General features: G+C 34.7%; 1 protein-coding gene across 4 annotated transcripts in view; it reads left to right on the plus strand.

Moving 5' to 3' along the window:
- FER (FER tyrosine kinase) overlaps positions 1 to 19,634 on the plus strand; it is a 145,730-nt gene that overhangs the window by 78,838 nt on the left and 47,258 nt on the right. For all 4 annotated transcript variants that reach the window (XM_084225824.1, XM_084225827.1, XM_084225826.1 and 1 more), the window contains exons 13-15: positions 9,873 to 9,929; positions 12,926 to 13,041; positions 14,612 to 14,706. In XM_084225824.1, coding sequence (XP_084081950.1) covers positions 9,873 to 9,929; positions 12,926 to 13,041; positions 14,612 to 14,706 — 268 coding nt within the window. The remainder of the gene's footprint in view (positions 1 to 9,872; positions 9,930 to 12,925; positions 13,042 to 14,611; positions 14,707 to 19,634) is intronic.

The raw sequence follows: 19,634 nt of genomic DNA on the forward strand, positions 1-19,634 counted from the left end.
TCTTTGGGTGGTGGTTTTTGGGCTTAAGCTGTGATTCTCATGGGTGTGGTTGAAGTCTAATACGTGCATTTTTAAATGTAAAAATATATCTTCAGTTTTCTTGAAGGAAATTGATCGCCATTAAAAGTGAGTGTTTATATTATGCAAAAGGCATACTTACAGAAAATGAATGTATTTTTTGAATATGCACGAAATGAATCAATAGCCTGCAGCTATTGACATTTGAGAGCAGAGTTGCATACCTTAATATTAGAGGTGCATTTCAGTTACATTCTCATTCCTTCAGAATTTGGAGAAGTGTCACAGGATTTGCTTTTAACATTTTTTAGCAGAGATTATTGCAATATTTCTGTCAGGTAACAAAAGGAATGCATCATCCTTAATGGTGGCCTGTACTTGTCAAGGCATGTCATTCTGTAGAGAAAAGGGAAAAAAGAGAGTAATTTACTCTTTGTGCTAACAAAATACTGAACCAAATTTATGTATAGTTTCAGGTATATTGACTAGTTTCAAAATTGAAAGGATTTATTTTCTCAAAAAATCCCATTAAAATGCCTTATAATAATGGAGGCAGATAAGGCTACCTGAACAAAGAGTAACAAGGATTGTTTTATATTCAGTGATCTAAGTTTTTTATAGTTTTTTTTTAGAGGCCATGGCAATAAACATCTGCTCTGTTGAATGTTTCTGGTTCAGTCTTGTTTTTCTGATATTTCTTTCCATGATCAGGTTTAGATTAAAATTGAAAGATAACCCTCCTAAAGGGTGTAAGCACTATGCTCAAACCTAGGAAAAAAAAGTATTTTATCAAGTATATGAATTTCATTTTAACAAACACAATGTAATTTTTGACCAATTTCATAAAGAAAAATCTCTGTCCTTGAAATTTTAAATGAAACTTCGGCAACATGTGCATTCCTACTTTCTGTACAACTTTCATATAAATTACAGAATCCCATATTGCTGTGTGGAGTGCAAATTGAATAAAATGAGTTATCTCAAACACAACTGAAACACTAGGAAGTAGAAAAAACAAGTAAAATTTATAAAGCAATAGATGGAAGCAAGCCATTCATTCTTAAAAAAAATCAAAAGGTATGCTGTTAGGAAGGGGTAAAAATTTTTTAATGAAGGATTTAAGACTAATTTTTTTGATAACTGATAGCTAAGAGAATAAACTACTTCAATTGAAGCATCCTTCATCAAATATTATTTAGATTTACCAGATTTTGTTGCTGATCATTTTTACATACGTGTGAAAATCAAAGGATTGATTACTGTAATATTCTGGGTGTAAATTGTGCCTTATGGAGCACATGTATAAACTGGGGCTTTTATCAGAAGCTTTATAACCAGATGTTAATACAGTGCAGTAAAAAATTATATTAGAATTCTGTATAATTGCAGCAGCATTTCTGCTGAACTAACATACTTGGGGGTTTTTTATGGATTCTGACTTCTTCCCCATATTTGGAATTCAGACGTTCCGTAATAATTATTTTCTATAAGACTCTGAGTTGTAAACTTCTTGTAGTCCTCTAATTATATTCTTCTTCCTGTTTTCACTAGTGCAGTCAGGATGACTTTAATGCAAATAATGCTTTGAGTTTTCAGTATATTTATTGTATGTGGCTGACAAGCACATAACCTTCCTTGAACATGGGCTCTCATGGGACAAAAAACACAGTGTAGATTAAGAATAGGAATGAGTTTCTTTGCTCTTAAATTGCTTTGTAGAGTTACATTTGTGAAGTAGCTTGTGATTGCTTAAGTATTTTGGCCTCCGCCAATTTAAGTGGAACAAAATGTTAAAAAGGAGTGAAATGTCATTTCAGCTGTGGAGGAATAAAGGGTACACACAAAAGGAGCTAGAGGGTAAGAAGGGTACGTTTTTCTTAAATCAGGTTAGTGCAGCTGATGTATGTAATAGTGTCTGAATTCTCAAGAAGATCTGTTTAAATGTTGATTGAGGAGGAATTCAGAGGTGAGAATAGGTAAGGTTTCAGGATTCCTTATTTGCAAGGTAAATACTGTACTTAGACTACTATTGAGGGTAGGTAGTGCATGGATTTCATGCTCAGCTCATAATGAAGTAAATCTATTACCAATCCTATCCTTTCTGTCACTTGGATTTCTTCCTAATAGAGTTGCCAATGATTTACATAGTGTATTACTAAAATCAAGATTACCCCCAGAGGGTGGTGATCAGTCATGCAAATTCTGATTGGAGGCCTCTAACTACTGCTCTACCCCTAGAGTCAGTACTGTGTCCAATCCTTCCTTCATCCACTTCTTCACTAACAAGCTGGGTGCTGGGGCACAAGCAGTTTTACTGATGAGACCAGTCTTGGAGGAGGGGCTGATACACCAGAGGGTCAAGCTGCCATCCAGAGGGACCTGGATAGGCTGGAGAAGGGGTTTGATAGGAGCCTCAAGCAGATCAGCAAGGGGGGGAAGCAAAGTTCTGCAAGAGGGGGAGCACAGCTCCAGGCACCACAACGTGCTTTCACTCCGAACAACATCTTCCCCCTTCCTTTGTTTTGAGCAGCATTATGGGCTAGGAGTGATGCTGAATGGTAGGGGATATCCCTTTGGTCTGTTTGGTGTTAGTTGTCTTAACCTTGTCTCCTCACAGCTACTTGTACAGCTGCTAGAATAGGTGGTAAATTCTTCAAAACATACATGTTCACTGTTTACATTTCATGTTTAATTTTAGAGAAGGATGTGCACGCATGCATGCCATAAAGATTGCTTCATGTGTAGTCATCTTTGTCAAGAGAATAATTTAACCTGTAAAACCAAAGTATAACCCCATACTAGCTACTGCGAACAAAATTACCCCGGCCAGAACCAGCGCTGTAACAAAGCGTTGATTCTACAGACCACACAGGAAAATTTTGTCACTAATACAGGAGGAAAAAGATTGCTGAAGACAGCATTTAGAAGATTACTAAAGTAATAATAGAATCTGCTAATATCTAGCAGAGCCATTTGGTGTGTGTGCTGCTTCCCTTTGTGTGTCCTTCATTGATCAGGTTTTTTTTCTGCTAATAAGAGATTTTCCAGTACTTTTGCTATCTGAATAATGAGTTAGTGGTATGTGAGAAACTACCAATATCTTGTTAAAGAACTGTATGCATCTGATGTAAAAAACCCAGTGCAGCATGCTCTTTTTCAACTCTTGGCATCTGTGTAATGTTGTATGACTTCTGATTCAAAGCCAACATCTTGCTTGGAATGTAGGCCAAGCTCACTGGTATACTGAAATATCGTAAGTTAAGGCTGCAGTTTCCTCTCTGTGTAGCTTTGCCTTTTCCCTGTGTTCTCACAGTCACAAATTAGCTAATACAGCAGATTATTTGAAATTTGGACAGGTCATTTCTTGTTGCAGCTCAATGGTTTTAACATGCTGTCTGAAGATTATGAAAGACAGTGCAAAATGAGCAGGTGTGGCTAGAAAAACAGGATGAAGGGTCTTGGGGTTTTGCTTTGAAGAAAATAGTAATTTGGTGGAAGGTCTAATGTGGAACTGTAGCACTCTGAAAGGTATTGCATGCTGGACCACTGAAACGTAGACATTATTTTTGATGGATAAATTAAGCGTTTCCCTTCCTGGGGTAGAGAAATCTTCAAACTGGATACTGAAACGACTGGATTTTTTTGAAGTTAATTCAGGATGGAGCTAAGTATGTGGCTGTCTTCCATAGTTCAAGGAGACTGTCTTGGACATAGTTACAAGCACCTGTAGTTCCCTCAAGTTCATCTGACATACCTTTTCATGTGTGGGTGGAAGGGAAAATGTGTTTGCACATATGTGAAAATATTTTAGCCTATTTTAAGAATTTGAGTGTTTGGGGAGGTTGTTGTGCATGCATAATGTGACTGGGCTTTTCCCTTCCTCTCTATTTAAATTACATGGAATGTTTAAATGAAAAACCACGTTACCCCATGGTTTTGTTTGCCTTTCAGTGTTTTGTTGGGCATACCGATCTAGAGCCGATAATTTTTCTGTTGGAATATATTTGGTTGGCAGATGATTCAGAATACTTTGTTTTGGTAGCTGAATTTACTGTATTCAGTCAAGAAGAATAGTGTGTGTTCTAATGTGCTTGAAATATAATGGTTTTGATATAAACTTGGCTTTCCTTTTCCCATGCTTAAGGATTTCACATTCTATGTCTTTTTCTTTTTTTGGTTGTTTTTTTTAAACTTCTTTATTTTTCTTTATTTTCTGTTTCTTCCTGAAATATCCTCAGTATCATTTTAGACTTTTCATGAATAAGAAATCATAAGCTTAGGGAAGTACCGTAAAAAAAACCCCGAGGAAAATGGGTATTGTATGTTGAATTGTACAGTCACTTTGTCTACTGATCTTCAAGAAAAAATGGTCAAAGAACAGCTGTTCAGGTAATCTGAGGTCACTTCTGCTGTTTATAAATTGCACAGTAGCTTTTCCAAATCTTACTTCTCTCCTCCTCTATATGATAATTTAAAATTTGGTTTAGCAGGAGGGTTGAACTTCACAGAGTTTTTATGAAACAGTAAGAAGTCAGATAAAGTAGTACTTTTTTCCCAAGGAGCTAAACTTGTCTGTGCTATTATTCTCTTTTACTGTTCACATTGAGTTTCATCAGTGTGGCTTAATACAGTGATGTTAATAATGCAAAGCAGCTTCCATAACAATTTTTACAGCTCATGAATCTTTATTCTGAAACAGTTTTAAAGAAGTTGCCAGTGAGGTTTTTCAAAACCCCTCCTGTAAAACTCACTTTTTCTTATGAAAAATCTTTCCCATCAGCTACCTTTATTTCTGTACTTAATCTGAAGAACTTGAAACACATAGTTTATGATTCATGAAATTGATATGAACGTTAGATCTACTGGCATAGGTGGTATCAAAAATAGTACTTCTCTAAAAAGACAGTTTCTCATTCCTACGTTGATAAGCCACATGTACACAGCTGTTACTTTCTTTTTTTTTTTGGTCTGGTTCATCAAGTTCTGATAAGTGAGATTTGAATACCCATCTGATGAAAATTGTCTGCGATTCTGATTTTCTTAGCCATAAAAAGAATTTTACTCCAATTATCCTTAGTATTGGAAATGAAAGATTAACTTTCCATTTTTGTTAATGTGGAAAAATAGCTCATAGCTGCAGTAATTCTTACTACTGATATTTCCTATTTAACTTGGAAGAAAAGGAGCAAATAATACTTTCCAAAGTATTTTTGATACATTTTTTCTGCTTAAAACATGAAGAAACAGGCATCATACATGTTTATGCGTGTTTATACTGAGATGTTGACAATATCCCTCTATTTTGAGGGCTTCTTAGAAGAATGTTAAGGATTAATGTACTGGGATGAGGGAAAGGGGAGGGATATTTAGGTTTTTCATAAATGCTGCATGCTGTTCTGTTCTTACAATTGGGAAGTCAAAAGTTTTGAGTTCCCTTAAAGCAATAAGTTTTGGTTGATTTCTTCTGGGGCTCCCTAAATCAGCTAAAGTTTCCAGCTTATGGAATTTTTTATCCTTTTTCACTTCACTATATCTACAATTAATTAAGATGAAAAACAGCGACAATGCTTGCTATAGATACTGCCTTCTGAACCAGGAAGAGCAAATAATGTGACAGAGAACATGAGATGAGTAAATAACGGCAATGATAACATAAAGGTTTTACTTCTACTGTGTTGGAACCTGATCAAGATTTCCTCACTCTTCCTCTTTGAAAAATCTTGGTTTGGAGTTTGGGTAAGAATCTTGGTGTTTGGTTGTTTTCTGAAATTGAATACAAGCACAAGTGGCTTTTTCCCCCCTCCCTTTTCTCTCTCCTTTTAGAAATTGTGAGATTTTTAGAACCAAATATTTAGGCTGAGGCTCATAAATTCATACCTAAGTCTCAAAACATCTGTTTTTAAAAGTTTACTTTCTAATTGTTTTGCTGCTGGTTTTTAATTTGAAAAAGTACCATTTTAGGATTCTTAATGATTGAAATTGTTACTGACAAATATAGGAAAATAATGCTAAGAGAATTTGAACACTAAGTATTAGATCATGATTATGTTTTCTATTTTATTGAAAGCTGTTATAATTTGCTGCAGATAATTTGTAAGCTTTATTCCTGGTATCGTAGTTTGTGATCTCTCTGATGTAGCTTCTCCTAAGGAAGGGAGGTGGGCAGGGTAAAAACTGCACTTACGTATTTTGAAGATGTTTAGGGTAATAGTGATAACATTTCAGTCTCATAGCTTAGAAAAGGAAAAATGAGATTTCATTTTTTGCAGCAACCATCTGCTGTTCAAACTGTTCTCAGTGCCTTGCACACAGCTCCCCTGTATGCTCACTGACGTAGGGATTGATGAACAATTGAATCTTTGCTAACTGTTCAAGGTGTGAACCTTATGATTGCCTAGGGAACCATGGAACACCCTAACATTATAATAGGAATGTTACATATCCAGGAAAAGAATACTGTATATCCAGAATACTTTATTTTATGAGTTAAAAGAAGACATTTCTGATTATTTCTAAGTATTCCTTTTCCCAATTGAAAATTTTATTTCTTTAATTACTGGTCTGTTTGAGGTTTGGTTTTTGTCACAATTAACTTTTGAAATAGTTCTTCTCTTTGAAAATGCTTGTCTTTGTTGAAATCAGACAAGTGTGCTGGGTAGTTGCACAGAGTCTAGAAAGGTAGTCACTAGCAAGCTGCTGCATATAAAAACCTTGTATGTGATGTGGGTTATCAAGTGGCTGGATGTTGGGGAAGGGTAGCTGTCAAGGCTGACCAAGTTCTCTCCCCTTTATGAACTGTCTGGTTGACAACTTGTTTCTCAGTGTTTGACCAACAGATGTAGCAGTACCTCCAAAGGTAAGATAAACTGGTAGGATTCCCATCATCTTATTAGTAAACCTCAGCTTGAAATGTGTTGTTTATGTAATTCAATTTTTCCTTCTGGGGGAAGCTAGAGGACAGAAATAAAGCAGAATATGGTAAAGCTTGTAGATTTCCCAAGTAATTCCATTTGGAAATAAGGTATATAATTAAGATAACAAATGAGTATGCTCAAGTGCTAATGTGTGTGACTGAATTTTTCTGGAGTGCTTTTATATTTTGTAGTCCAAAATTAACAAGAGAAAAATCTGAACAAGCGCATGATAAAGAGAGATTTATAGTGGTGTCACGAGAAGAGGGCTGCATCATAAACAGCTTCCTTCTGGGTGAAATTAATGGGCATTAATAGTCTCAGGAGCTCTGTTTGCTGTCATTCAGATTACTTTGATTAGGTGCAAAAATATACTGAATTTGCTCCATTTGATTTAGAAGCAACTAACTCTATTGAAATGAAAATTTCTGTGACTTGGACTGATGTGCATTTAAGTGTCTGTTGGTCTGTACCTACATTCAGGAATATTTTTGTCCCATTTTGCTGTCAGATTTCTTTTGTAACTTTCAATATCTTTTGCACACTTGATTAATCTGTAGAGTTATGGCATTTGACAACTGGAAAAATCCTTACATTCTATTCAGTCAGAATTAAGTGCTTAGAGAAGATCGTTAACTTGTGATCATACAGAGACATTATTTCATAACCTTTGTTTATGAGTGTTAGTATTTATGCATTGATTTTGACATTGATAAGTGTGCCTTATTGATGCCTTTAATTATTGACAGCTATTCAGATTATTGAATGATGTCATATTAAACTCAGAGCAATTCAAGTAGATTTGGTGAGACTACAGACTTGCAGTAGAATGTCTTGTTATTTTTGACCTTACTGTTCATATTATAGTTTATTAATTAAAGGCAATTATCTGAAGCAATGACAATGTGTTTTGAACACTGTTTAAATTAATATCTAACAAATTGCAAATCAGAAAATTTGGTTTGTTTCTTTTTTAGTGTCAGAATTGTACACTGGCATGAGGTACATGACTCTCTCTTCTGTTAGATTTTTTCTTACTGTCTGCTGAAGAAACTGCTTTTGTGCAGTTTATAGGAGTTATATCAAATGAAGCTGATCAAGCTTTGAATAATTTTATGATTGTGAAAAATCTGGCAGAACCACAATAAATTAATGAATGAGTTAAAGTGGTATAAGAAATGACTGGAGGCTTTAATAAAAAGTGCAGGTAATGATTAATGTACAGATGCAATGATAATAAATCTTCCAACAGATAATTTGATTCCAGTTTATGTTATTTTCTTTGGTTAGTTCTCTGAAGAATTATCAGATTTTTTTTCCTTCATAAACAAGCTTTTGAAATGTCATATTGTCAATCTATTCAAAAAGTTATTCACTGAAGTACAGAACCCTTGTAGTTAAGCAGTAAAAAATCTATTCAATTTTAATTTTTTAGCTTTTTGGCTTTACCACACTTATTTCAATGTTAAAAACTCTTATGCTAATACCTCTAAGTAGTAATTTCTATGGGTTTGGTTTTTTTACAGCTTTCTTTGCAAATTGTTTTCTTAAATTTGAGTATTATTATTGAAAGAGTTTTATGGCACTTCCTATCTATTTGTAGTATAACAGCTTCTGAATGTGGCATTCATTCAGCAAAAAGTACCAACTGAGCTGAAGGAAATATGTTTCTTACGATATTTGATCAGTGAGGCTGTAGTTTTAAGCAGTAATCTTGTGTATAGGGGAAAAATAAACTATTGTATATTGAGAATTTCTTCCTAAGTCTCACAGTTTCCCACCCAGGGAAGAGATACGGTAAAGATTGGTTTCCATCATGCAGCATGGTGGTGGTGGTGGTGTGGTACAGAATTCTTGGGATGGGACTGAGAGGTGTTGTGTGCTGGGAGTTTGGGTTAATGGAGGCATTCAGAGAGTCTCTAGAATGCACACTTGTGACATTATACTTATGAACAAAAGTATAGAAATCACAATAGCAATGATCCCCACCCCTTTTTAGAGTTGCTGAATTCATGTTCAACAAAAAGACTCCAGAAAGGGTGTCTCCATGACCTCCCTTGGCAGCTTACTCCAATTCCACTCTGTCAGTGAATAATTTTTTTCTAATTTCTAATCTGAACATCCCTTGGCACTATTTAAGGCTATTTTATCTTGTCCTTTCATTTGGGATTTGGCAGAAGAGACTGACCCCCACCTAGCTTCAACCTCCTTTTCTCCAGACTCAGCACCCCCAGCTCCCTCAGCTGCTTCATATCAGACTTGTGGTCCAGACCCCTCCCCAGCTCTGTTCCCTTCTCTGGACATGCTCCAGCCCCTCAATGTCCTTCCTGAATGGAAGGGCCCAGAACTGGACTCCAGTGCCCAGCACAGGTGGATGGTCAATGCCTGGACAAATGCTTTACTTGCCATGTGTTATCTTTTCAAGTAGTTGCCTGTAATATTTCCAACTTCCAGAAAAGATGTAAGAGATGCAAGTATGTGTCTTGTTGACAAGTCAGAAGATCAGTTCATTTCCACGTGCACTGAGTAGAAAAATGTGGGAGTTTTTTTTATTTAGTAGTAAGTTACTTCGTATACTAAAATGAAGTTTTCTTATCTAATTTTCGCTTGATGAATTGTTAAAATCAGGGTGCTAAATATAATTTCCAGAGCTTGTGTGAACCTTTATATAGTGCTAATCTATCTACATAAATACAAACCATCTTGTTGTAGGCATAATTTCTAATAAAAATTTGCTATACGATATCACTCACTATTTTATTGTATAGCAAGATTTCTAAACTCTTGAACTATAAATGCTTAGCTTTAAAATTTCTTGGTATGCTTGTGATTGAGTGTTCTAAATGTAATACTTCTTCAGCTCCATTACTACTGAAATGTATCTTAGAGAAACTGTATCTTCCATATTTGCACAGGCTGAAAATTCTGCTTTCCTTTTCATAGGATAAGAAGTGGGTTCTCAATCATGAAGATGTCACACTGGGGGAATTACTGGGCAAAGTAAGTAATAAAGTGAGCTAAATAACATTTGAGTAAGTACACTGTAATCATTAGGCTATTTCTGTATACCTTTTCTTTTAAAATGCTCTGGTATGTAATTTTTATGTCATTTTTTTACACTAATACACAAGACAACCTTATGCTTTAAACAGACATAAATCACACTTGCTAGTAAACATTATAATGGTTGTGCTGAAAGTATTGAACTAGCATACATATTTTTTTCTCTTTTGGAAATGTTTTGAGCTAACTATATTTCTATAAAGCATGATGTGGCTGTTTAACTTTCTGTAGTTGGAGAAAAATTCTGCAAAATGTAAATAAAAACATGTAGGGAAACAGGTGTATGTTTATGCATTTGTGTATAAAATTTGATCTGATGAGATGACAAAATAATTATTTATTAAAACAAATGGTAATTGCTTGTGCATGATTATTTTCACTCATTCATTGATGGAATTAGATAATTTCACAATCTTATTAAATCTTGTGTAGTTAATAAACATGTAGTTTACAAAGTCTGCTTAGGAACTACAGGTCTTTAAAATCAGACAAACTCCTCACTTCTTTGGTATCTTTGCACCTGCAAGGACCATTTTGGGTGCTACTCTAGACACAGAGCAGTTTGAAAAGATTTTCCAAAAACTGAGAAAATAAGATTAAATGAGGAAGAGACAAATCAAAGTACTTAATTGGCTTCTTTACTATGGTACACACTAAAAAAATCAGTAAGAAATTCCAGAATGTGGAAATAAAATATTGCCATAAACCTCTGTTTCCCAGGATAAAAGCTCTTTGGCAGATTAAGATGACAAAAAGTATGGCCATATTGAGCTGTGCCTTCATAAAATACAGGTACTACGGGGTCTTCACAGTCTTAAACAGGATAGTATAAAGGGAGAAAAATAAAAATGTTCCAGCCACAAAAAAATCTTTGACTTGTTAAAAAATAAATATGAATTAGTTTTGATGTGTAAAGACAGTTAAAGCAATTTGAAAAGCATTTTTAGTAAATTCATTTTACATGTGTATTGCATATTTTTGGCACCCAAGCATTTATAACATTCAGTAAAGGCAGCTCAGAATTTTAAAGTAATTATACAAGGATGTTCTTAAAAAAATACATAACAGGCTAAAAACTTTATTGGAACACAGCATGATTCTTATGCATTCACCTCTAAGAATATGTAGTCATACTAAAAAAGATAAGAATGACAGGAATACCAACATCTGTATGACAAAATATGAAATAAACTTAAATAGCCATTCACCACAGAAGTGAGAAATCTGAGAGTCTACAAAACCTTGAGTGGCCTAGAAAAGGTGAGGAAGAAATCACAAAATACTAATGTGTAAAAGGTGCGAGCTTTAGAAAAGATGCAGATTTTCCTTCACCTCAGTGGTGAATGGTCAGTTCACTTACTCAGCATTAATTCCATAATACTCCACAAAATGAAAGTTGCATAATTGGAATGTGTTATACTAAAAATCATGTATCTAATAATACTCCAATATTGTCAATAAAGAAGTAAAGCATTTTCAAGACTTAAATAAAGCTCAGGGTGGGTTCAGATTTCACTGTTAAATACTTCTGACCAGAATGGTAGAGGAAAAGTGGCCTGGGAGCAACTCACCTGCTTACCTGGGGCGCCTCATGCCATTTCAGATCTGAGAGGTAGTGTGCTAGCCCCTGGAAGTGCTTTAGAAGGGCTGTCAGAGATCCTGAGCCTCACTTGCTAGCTCCATCTTCCTTGTCCCTGTGTACAGAGAACAGTTCTGCAGGCATGTTCAGCCCTGCATTTCTTCCGTTGTTACTGGAAGCGTGTTATTCTTTTCCATCTGTGAGTTTCTTTTTTTCCTTTTCTGTCATCTTTCTTTGGCAACCCTAAATTCAGCTGCATGATGTAATGAAATCTTCATCACTCAGGAAAGGAAGGAAAACATCTCCAGCAGACTTTTTTGAAGTCACAATGCAGCCCCAGACACCAGGACACAGAAGTGTAGTATATGTAGAAATTAATCAGACATAGTTTCAAAATTGAGTTGTGCTTATTATTTTGGAAATACAAAGCTTTACTAGAAGTATGAGATCTGTAGTTTTCTTCTTTTTTCCTTCTCTTGAGAGTTTTTTTCATTGATACCAGTGTTTTATACTTCACAATTTCCTTCTTCTTTCAGTTTGTTTCCTAGTTAATTTTTCTTTTGTTTTTATTAAATAAAATGTATTTGGTGGGTTCTTTAATGGTATTTATTACTTCATTTTTATTCTATGTAAGCTAAAAAAACCCCTAACTTGCCCTGGGGGTATGTTGTTCATTACCTAAAATGTGTGATTATAAAAGCAGCTGCTTTCTAAAGTCTTGTCCAAATGAAATCCTTACAGATTTGTCATTAAAGAGCAGCCCTGAGCTTGGGTTTTAAAGAAATTCTGAATCACCATACACAATACATTTTTCAGTGAGTTTAATTTATGATAAAAAATAATATTCAGTGTTTTCATTCTTCGTATTTTTTATTTTTTTTTCTTGTACATGAGAATGTTTATGTTATTTTGGTGTGTTATGTCACAGTTTTTGAGATCCGTTTTTTGGCTCTTCAAGACTGCAAGTTAAAAACTATCCACAAAATACTGTAGTGTGAAAATGAAAAAGTGCAGGAGAAGAATAAGAAGAACAAAGTTTACAGTCAATGTCAGTTGATTTGAGAAGCTACTAAGAGGTTTTATGAGAAAATTCTAATTAATGACTTAATTAATGGTGGCTTTTTCTTCTTTCCAGCAAGGTCAAAACAGAACTCATAGGCTGTGTCCATATAATAGATGTACTATGTCAGGGTGAATGGCTTTGGTTAGAGCAGATACTGAAAGAAAATCTCATTTGGCTTCATAAACACATTCCAGAGTTCTGGTCCACTTTCAGTAGCTCTCTGCATTATTTTTTCTGGCAATTCATTAAGATTTTATTTACTTAGAATGATCTTTTTTCTCCTGATTTCAGGGTAATTTTGGTGAGGTGTATAAAGGAACATTAAAGGATAAAACCCCTGTTGCTGTAAAAACTTGCAAAGAAGATCTTCCTCAAGAACTGAAAATAAAATTTCTGTCTGAAGCCAGGTAGGTTTTCTAAAATTACTTGTGGCAGTTTTTTTCAGTTTTTATTGCCAGATGCATTTCCAAAACCTGACCTTTTGAAAAATTAAAAAAAGCAGTAGTCAAACTTCTCCTTTTTTTCTCTCCCTCTACTTTCCACAGCTGTCACCCTGTTAACTAAACATTGGCATTTTTAATGTGTGAATGCAGTAGCATTTTTGCTGGCTGAAACTATCTTGTTGACAAAGCAAGCCATGCCTGTAAAATAAAATTTTGTTGTTTAAAGTGGTTTCATTTAAGATATGCCATGAAGATTGGGATAAGAAGGCTGGAAGATGTTGTCAATTTAAGTGTGATTATATCAGGCCTAACTCCTGCCTTATATTCATGGCTAGTGGAGGTGATCAAATGTGCCCATATTACTTTACTTAGTGGGATATAGACCCCATTCAGTAATTTTCTTTTTGTAAGAAGAGTTTGCTCCAATAGAGGTATTTTATACTGTGTCAATCAGTATGAGATTATATGCTTATTTTCCAAATTACAGACATGACACAATGTGCATGAATATCAGCTGATGTACATAGGTAGATTCTGAGACTCTAGGGAGAGGGCTGTCTTGAGATAAATGTCATAATTTTTAAACTACCTTGCTCCTTCTTGCTTTGAGGCTTCATATGTTTTAATTTCCACTCCCAAGCTAGTATGATCAGTATTTGAAAATAAAAGATACTATCTGCATTTATAGAATGAGGATCAGCCACCCTATCTATTGAACACTTTAAAAAAACTTGTAGCTTGGCAACAGCAGAGATATGTCATTTGTTAAGCAGCTTAACACTAATGGGAAAAAATGGTCTGAAATAATGGAATGTGTTATTTTTCGCTAAATGTGTGTGTAGGTTAGTATTTTACTCTTTATCCTTGGGAAAAAGGGAAAAAGAGGAGGTGCTTTGAGTCAGCAAGTATCAGAAGGAACATTTAAGTTACAAGGTCTCTGTAGAATTTTTTCTTGTTCTTCTTTTCACTTAAAAATCATAGCATGCTGTTTTAGGCTGGAAATATTCTTATTAAAGCATTGTGTCAAAAGATGTAAATTGTTCATTTAATTATCAAAATTGATGTCCTTATAGTCTTCTAAAACTTATTGTATTAATTAATCTCTCAAAGTAAAATTGGAACAAGTGCTCTTTTGAACATTGCAGCAGGGAAGCATACAGGCAAGCTGTGCATACTGTTTTGATGTAGCTCTGCTTCTGGTCTACCACTGAAATTCTGATCATATGCAAGGGTTCTATCAGGCCATTTTTTAGTTATGTATAAATAAGTGTCACATAGACAAATGGTAAAATTACAGTAAGAATAATTTTTGATTTATTAGTGAATCAGTTATGATTTTCAGTTCAGAGTGCTGATTGATCTAACAGATTCTATCAAAGCATAGATTTTGATAACAGTAATGATATTTTTTCTTTGATGAAAATGACATCTTCCATTAAAGTAACATTAAAGGTTTCAGATATTCTCCTGTAATGTTTAATCAGCCTGTACAATAAAGTTTATTAATATAATAAACTTCTTGTGTGTTTTGCAGAATACTCAAACAATATGATCATCCTAATATTGTAAAACTTATAGGCGTTTGCACTCAACGGCAGCCTATATATATTGTTATGGAACTTGTTCCAGGTAATTGGTTTTTTCCTTTTTTTTTTTGCAGTGTATTTCCATAATTTTCATTGTTTCCATAATGTGAAATGTATTGTTTTCTATTTGTCTTATTCTGCCTTCTTATGACTGACCTCAAAAGTCACCTGTGTTGCAAATCTTTGAAAATGCTGGGTTCTACTATCTTTGGAGTGGTAGAGCTCCACAAATCTATTGAGAATTTTACTGTAGCCTTTAAAGACAACAGAAGCTTCATTATTCTCCTGATGAGATATAAAGTGTTATTTCCTTTAACAATAGAGTTCAGTAGTGAATATTAAGAAGTATTTAAAGAAACTTCATGTCTGGGTAATGTCTCAATTTTAATAACTGTTGTTTGGGTCACCTTTATTAATATACATCTTTTTCTTTACCAGAATGTATTGTTTCCTTTTAAGGTTGCTTTTGATTTATTTTTGGAACTGGGTTCGTTTTATTCAGCAATGGCTGGAGTGAATTTCAAATTATTTGAATGATAACAGCTTTTGGGCAATTTTACTTCTCTGTTGATTTTCTCAGCAGCTGGAAAATGTGTTGGTTTGGTAGCCTCTAGTACTGCTTAATATGCAACACTGTATTTGTTTTATATATCACTGGATTTATCTTCAAAATTATACAGCAAGCTTCTTTAATAACCATTTTATTCTGGAAGACTTAGATTGCTTATAATTCTTGAATACTAGCTGTAGAGTGAGAGTACTGATGAAATATTTGACCTTGTGGAGTTTTCTGCCTTTATTAAATTAGATAATATTAGATTATTATATTTGTATGCACGATTAACTTTATTAAAATGGAGACTGAAAGCAGTATCCTCAGTTTTAAGGGGTACTTTAGTAATCAGCTTCTCCAGACATCTCTGAAGATAAAAGTAAATCCTTATCTTTTGACACCTTTATCATTCTGGCTCACGTTTTTCAGAGCCTTGCGCAGGTTGTTGAAACATGCTAATGCAATTGAGGAGGAATCAAATTGGAACTTTCTTCTGATTCTCATGCCTGTTTTGCAGTTCAAGTCAATTCAAACATTCTTGGGGTTGAATTTGCTTCAGAAAGAAGCTTCTTGCAAAGAGAATTGTTGCACTGTTTCAATGGTCTGTAAGCCAGCTGTGCTGGCTGCTCTGCCTGCATGCCCAGATAAAGAAGGGACTGCCTTCAAGCCACCACACTTTCCCATGTGCCCTCACATCTTGGCACACCAAAAGACTCACCATATCAGCAGGAAACATAAGGGTGACAGAGAAATGTCAAATCACTTAGATGAGTATAGAAGCACCTATTCTGATGTTAGTGTTTTTTCTCTTTTTCTAGTGACAAGTTTGAATGAGATGACAAAAAATGATAGTTAATAGTGCTCTGACTTGGTATTTAATGCTGCCCTTTGAGGAACAAGATAGTGGCAAACTTGTCTTCCACTTGACACTAAACTTCCTCAGTATCTTCATTGTTTTGTCTTAAATGTGTTTGTGCTTGAAGGTGTTTAAGCAGTTTAACTCTGACATTCTGTTTAATAACTAAAAATGTCAAGTTTTAACTTAGAATTGTGTTCTGTGAATGTATGCCTGAGAACACATGTAATTTATAAATGTCTGACAGTTTTTTCCCTGAGGATAAAATTAGAAGCATCTCCATAAAACAAGGGATTTCTCCTGTGTTTTCTGACTTCTGTCTAATGCTTGCAAATTTTCTGCCATTTTTATATCCCAAATACACACAGGCTATACACCTACTGTGTCTTTTGAGACTCCTGTGGTGTGGTTCCATAGCAGCTAATTCTACTTTGCATTTCAAATTATGATTTCAAATCAGAGTCTTAATTTATTCAGGTCTTAGAAATGTATATTAAAACTTAGCACTTTATATAGAGAGGTGCTGTACTCACTCTGTTAGTGATTCTGTTATAAACTGGCTCTGCAGATATATCTTTGTTGCAGGTGTAAATAGAATTAAAAGCCATGCATATGGATAAAGACATCAGTGAAAACAGTAAAGAAGGGTTGCAGATGCATCTTTAATTATGTGTCCGTCCTTTGTTCCATGCAAAAATGGCCCAAATTTTGCCAGCAAGTAACAGAGAAACAAAGTTGTCAAAGACAATTTTGCTTTGCAGTAGACCCTTTTCGTAGGAGGTGTTAACATAAGTGACATGTCCTGTAGTAATAAAGAAATGTCAAGATGGGTGATGTAGGAAGGATTAACTGAAATAGTAAACAATGTAGCATATCATGGATATATAGAATCATGGAATGGTTCGGTTTGGAAGGGGCCTTGAAGACCATCCAGTTCCAACCCCCCTGCCAGGGGTAGCAGACACCTCCTGCTGGAACAAGTTGCTCAGATCCCCACCTCACCTGTCTGTGAACACAACTAACTACATATTAGTGAGAAAAAAACATCCTTTACTTGCTGTTAACTGGCTGTTGGCCGTACTGGTCTCACTGTACATGTCTTCCCAGTGTCAGTCCATCATAGATTACTCCAGCACAGAAGGAAAGACTTGGTCCTTTTCACAATCTGCCTATCAAGAAATTAGAGAAAAGTCTTAATGTAATGTATGTGTGTGTTATATATATCTCTTTAATCGATGCACATACAGAAAAATGCCTGTGATCTCCCTGCCATTGGCTGTGTTTTTAGAGGGCCAGGTCTCTTCTCTCCTGAGTCTTGCCATACAGGTCTTTCTGCAGGTTCCTCTGCAAATGGGAAGGAACATCTTGTAAGCAGAATGTGTACACTGTTTATTCATTGTAGAATTCAGATTTAGTATTGCTTTCTATAAGCTGTTCTTTTAATTGTTGAAGAAATAACTAAGTAAAATGTTTCATGTTGTATACTAACAGAAGCTAAATTGTATGTAGCAGCAATTTCCTTCATGTATATATGGAAAGTTACATGTATGCAAGAAATGTGACCTAAAACCACATTCAGGAATTTGCTGAGTTACTAAAGGATAATTTTTTTTTTTTAACCCAAAACAAATTGTCCTGCATTTTCTTCACTCACCTTCCCAAAATTACCAAGATAGCCAGAGAAAATGAATCAGTAAACTGTTACTATTTTTCTTATTAACGTTTTATGTATTTGTAATTTGAGATCTGTACACAAATCTGATTTGCAGGCTTAAGCTATGCTAGCTAGCTTCTGTGAAAAAGGAATCTAGCCAAGCAGATGGTTTATAAATTTTCGTGGTTGCATAATGGATAAATTTGCAATAACTTTAAGGCACTCTTGCAAATAATTGATTTTATTCTTTTTTACCTACATGACATTGAAATACTAGTAAAAAGGATAGACAGCCTGGATCTTTATAAGGGACCAACGCTGTAGTTGCTGGATCACTTTTTAATGTAATAATAAAACCCCCTGAATTTTACAGTGGCCTGGTTTTCTTCTATGAAATTTTTAGTAGACTAAGAAATGAGAAAACAACTCTACTTGGAAATTATTATCTTTCTATTTAAACATTTTGTTGTTAATGGAGAATGTACCATAGAGATTTCCCCTTCTTCTCTGACTTATGACAACTGTTGTTCCTAGTTTGAAAATATTAGGACGGTTAAAAAGACTTCTGCTTAGATAAATCAGACTGTTGCAACATGTTAGTATCTTGTACAACTCTGAACATCATATAGGTTGCTATAGGTTATTTTCTTTGTAATATTCCTCTTAATATTTACTGCTTTATAAAGAAATGATCTTTAAGATGGGTTTGATAAGGTTTGTTGCAAAGGTCACATTTGGTGGAGTTTTTTTCTGGTATCTTCTGATCTAAAAATAGGAATACTGAACTGTTTCATAACTGAATGCAGTAACATTTTATTAATCTGTTGTGGTACACTTTAAGTACGAAGTTTATCCTGAGAAAGATAGAGGAAGTTAAAATGAGAATTGCTAATGAATTTTGGGGAAAGAAACTCCCTATGTTGAGACTTGGCAAATGCTTGATGGTAGTGTAGAGCCATGTGAGTTTGTATTGTCCTAAAGACTTGGCTGACCTGACTGAAAAGTAATGTAGTAAATGTGCAACACAAGTCTTAAAGCTGTTCAGGGGGAATTGCTGCATATTTACAACCCCTGGAATTTTCTAATGCCGATAATCCTTTGTTAGGGATTGTTTCCCACATAAAAAATAGCAGAACTTAGTGTAAGAGTTTATAGTGCTGTGTAAGAAAAAAGGTTACTTTTCTGTAATGCCAAGTCAATCTAAAAAAGTGAGCATTACACTCATATTTTCTGTGTTAATTTATTAATTTTTCTTTATTCTGTGTCTGTTGTCCCAGTGGAATTTCTGTGCTTTATCTTGCATTGTTGACCTTAAAACTGAAGAAAGAGAAATAATTATGAGGAACTGCTTTGGTATTCAGAACAGTGAAAGAACTATTTGCCATTGTCTCTTTATGCCACACGGGGCATAAGGAGTTTTTGTAACAGCTCATTTTTAGCAAATTTATATGATGATCAAAAAGACTGCCTGGAATACTGCCAGAGTCCAGACTGACAACTAAGACAAATGGATGCTGAATTTTGTTGGGGCGTGGAGAAGATTTATCAGGAAAATGCTGAAGGGGCTACAGAGACTGCTTCCTGTTCTTTTCTTTTCAGAGTGAACTCAACATCTTTTCATGAAAAAGAACAGGAAAGAAAAGAAACTAAAATTCCCTTCTCTTTTACCCTTTTTAAACTGTTATCTTTCTGGCCCCAACTTCTCTTTTAGTGAGATCATGGGTGACAAAGTGTGTTTTAATTCATTGCAGTACTCAGGATCATTTAACTGCATTTTCATTTGCTTATAATTTATCATCCAATCTCCCATGTAATCAAAAAGGAACTGCAGGAGTCCAATTAAAGATTTGAATGTTTTTTCCTCTTTGTTTAGGGGAAGAACAAATCAAGATCAAATGTAATCTATAA

The sequence above is a fragment of the Fringilla coelebs genome (assembly GCF_963513975.1).
Source record: "Fringilla coelebs genome assembly, chromosome: Z".
Taxonomy (NCBI): Eukaryota; Metazoa; Chordata; class Aves; order Passeriformes; family Fringillidae; genus Fringilla; species Fringilla coelebs.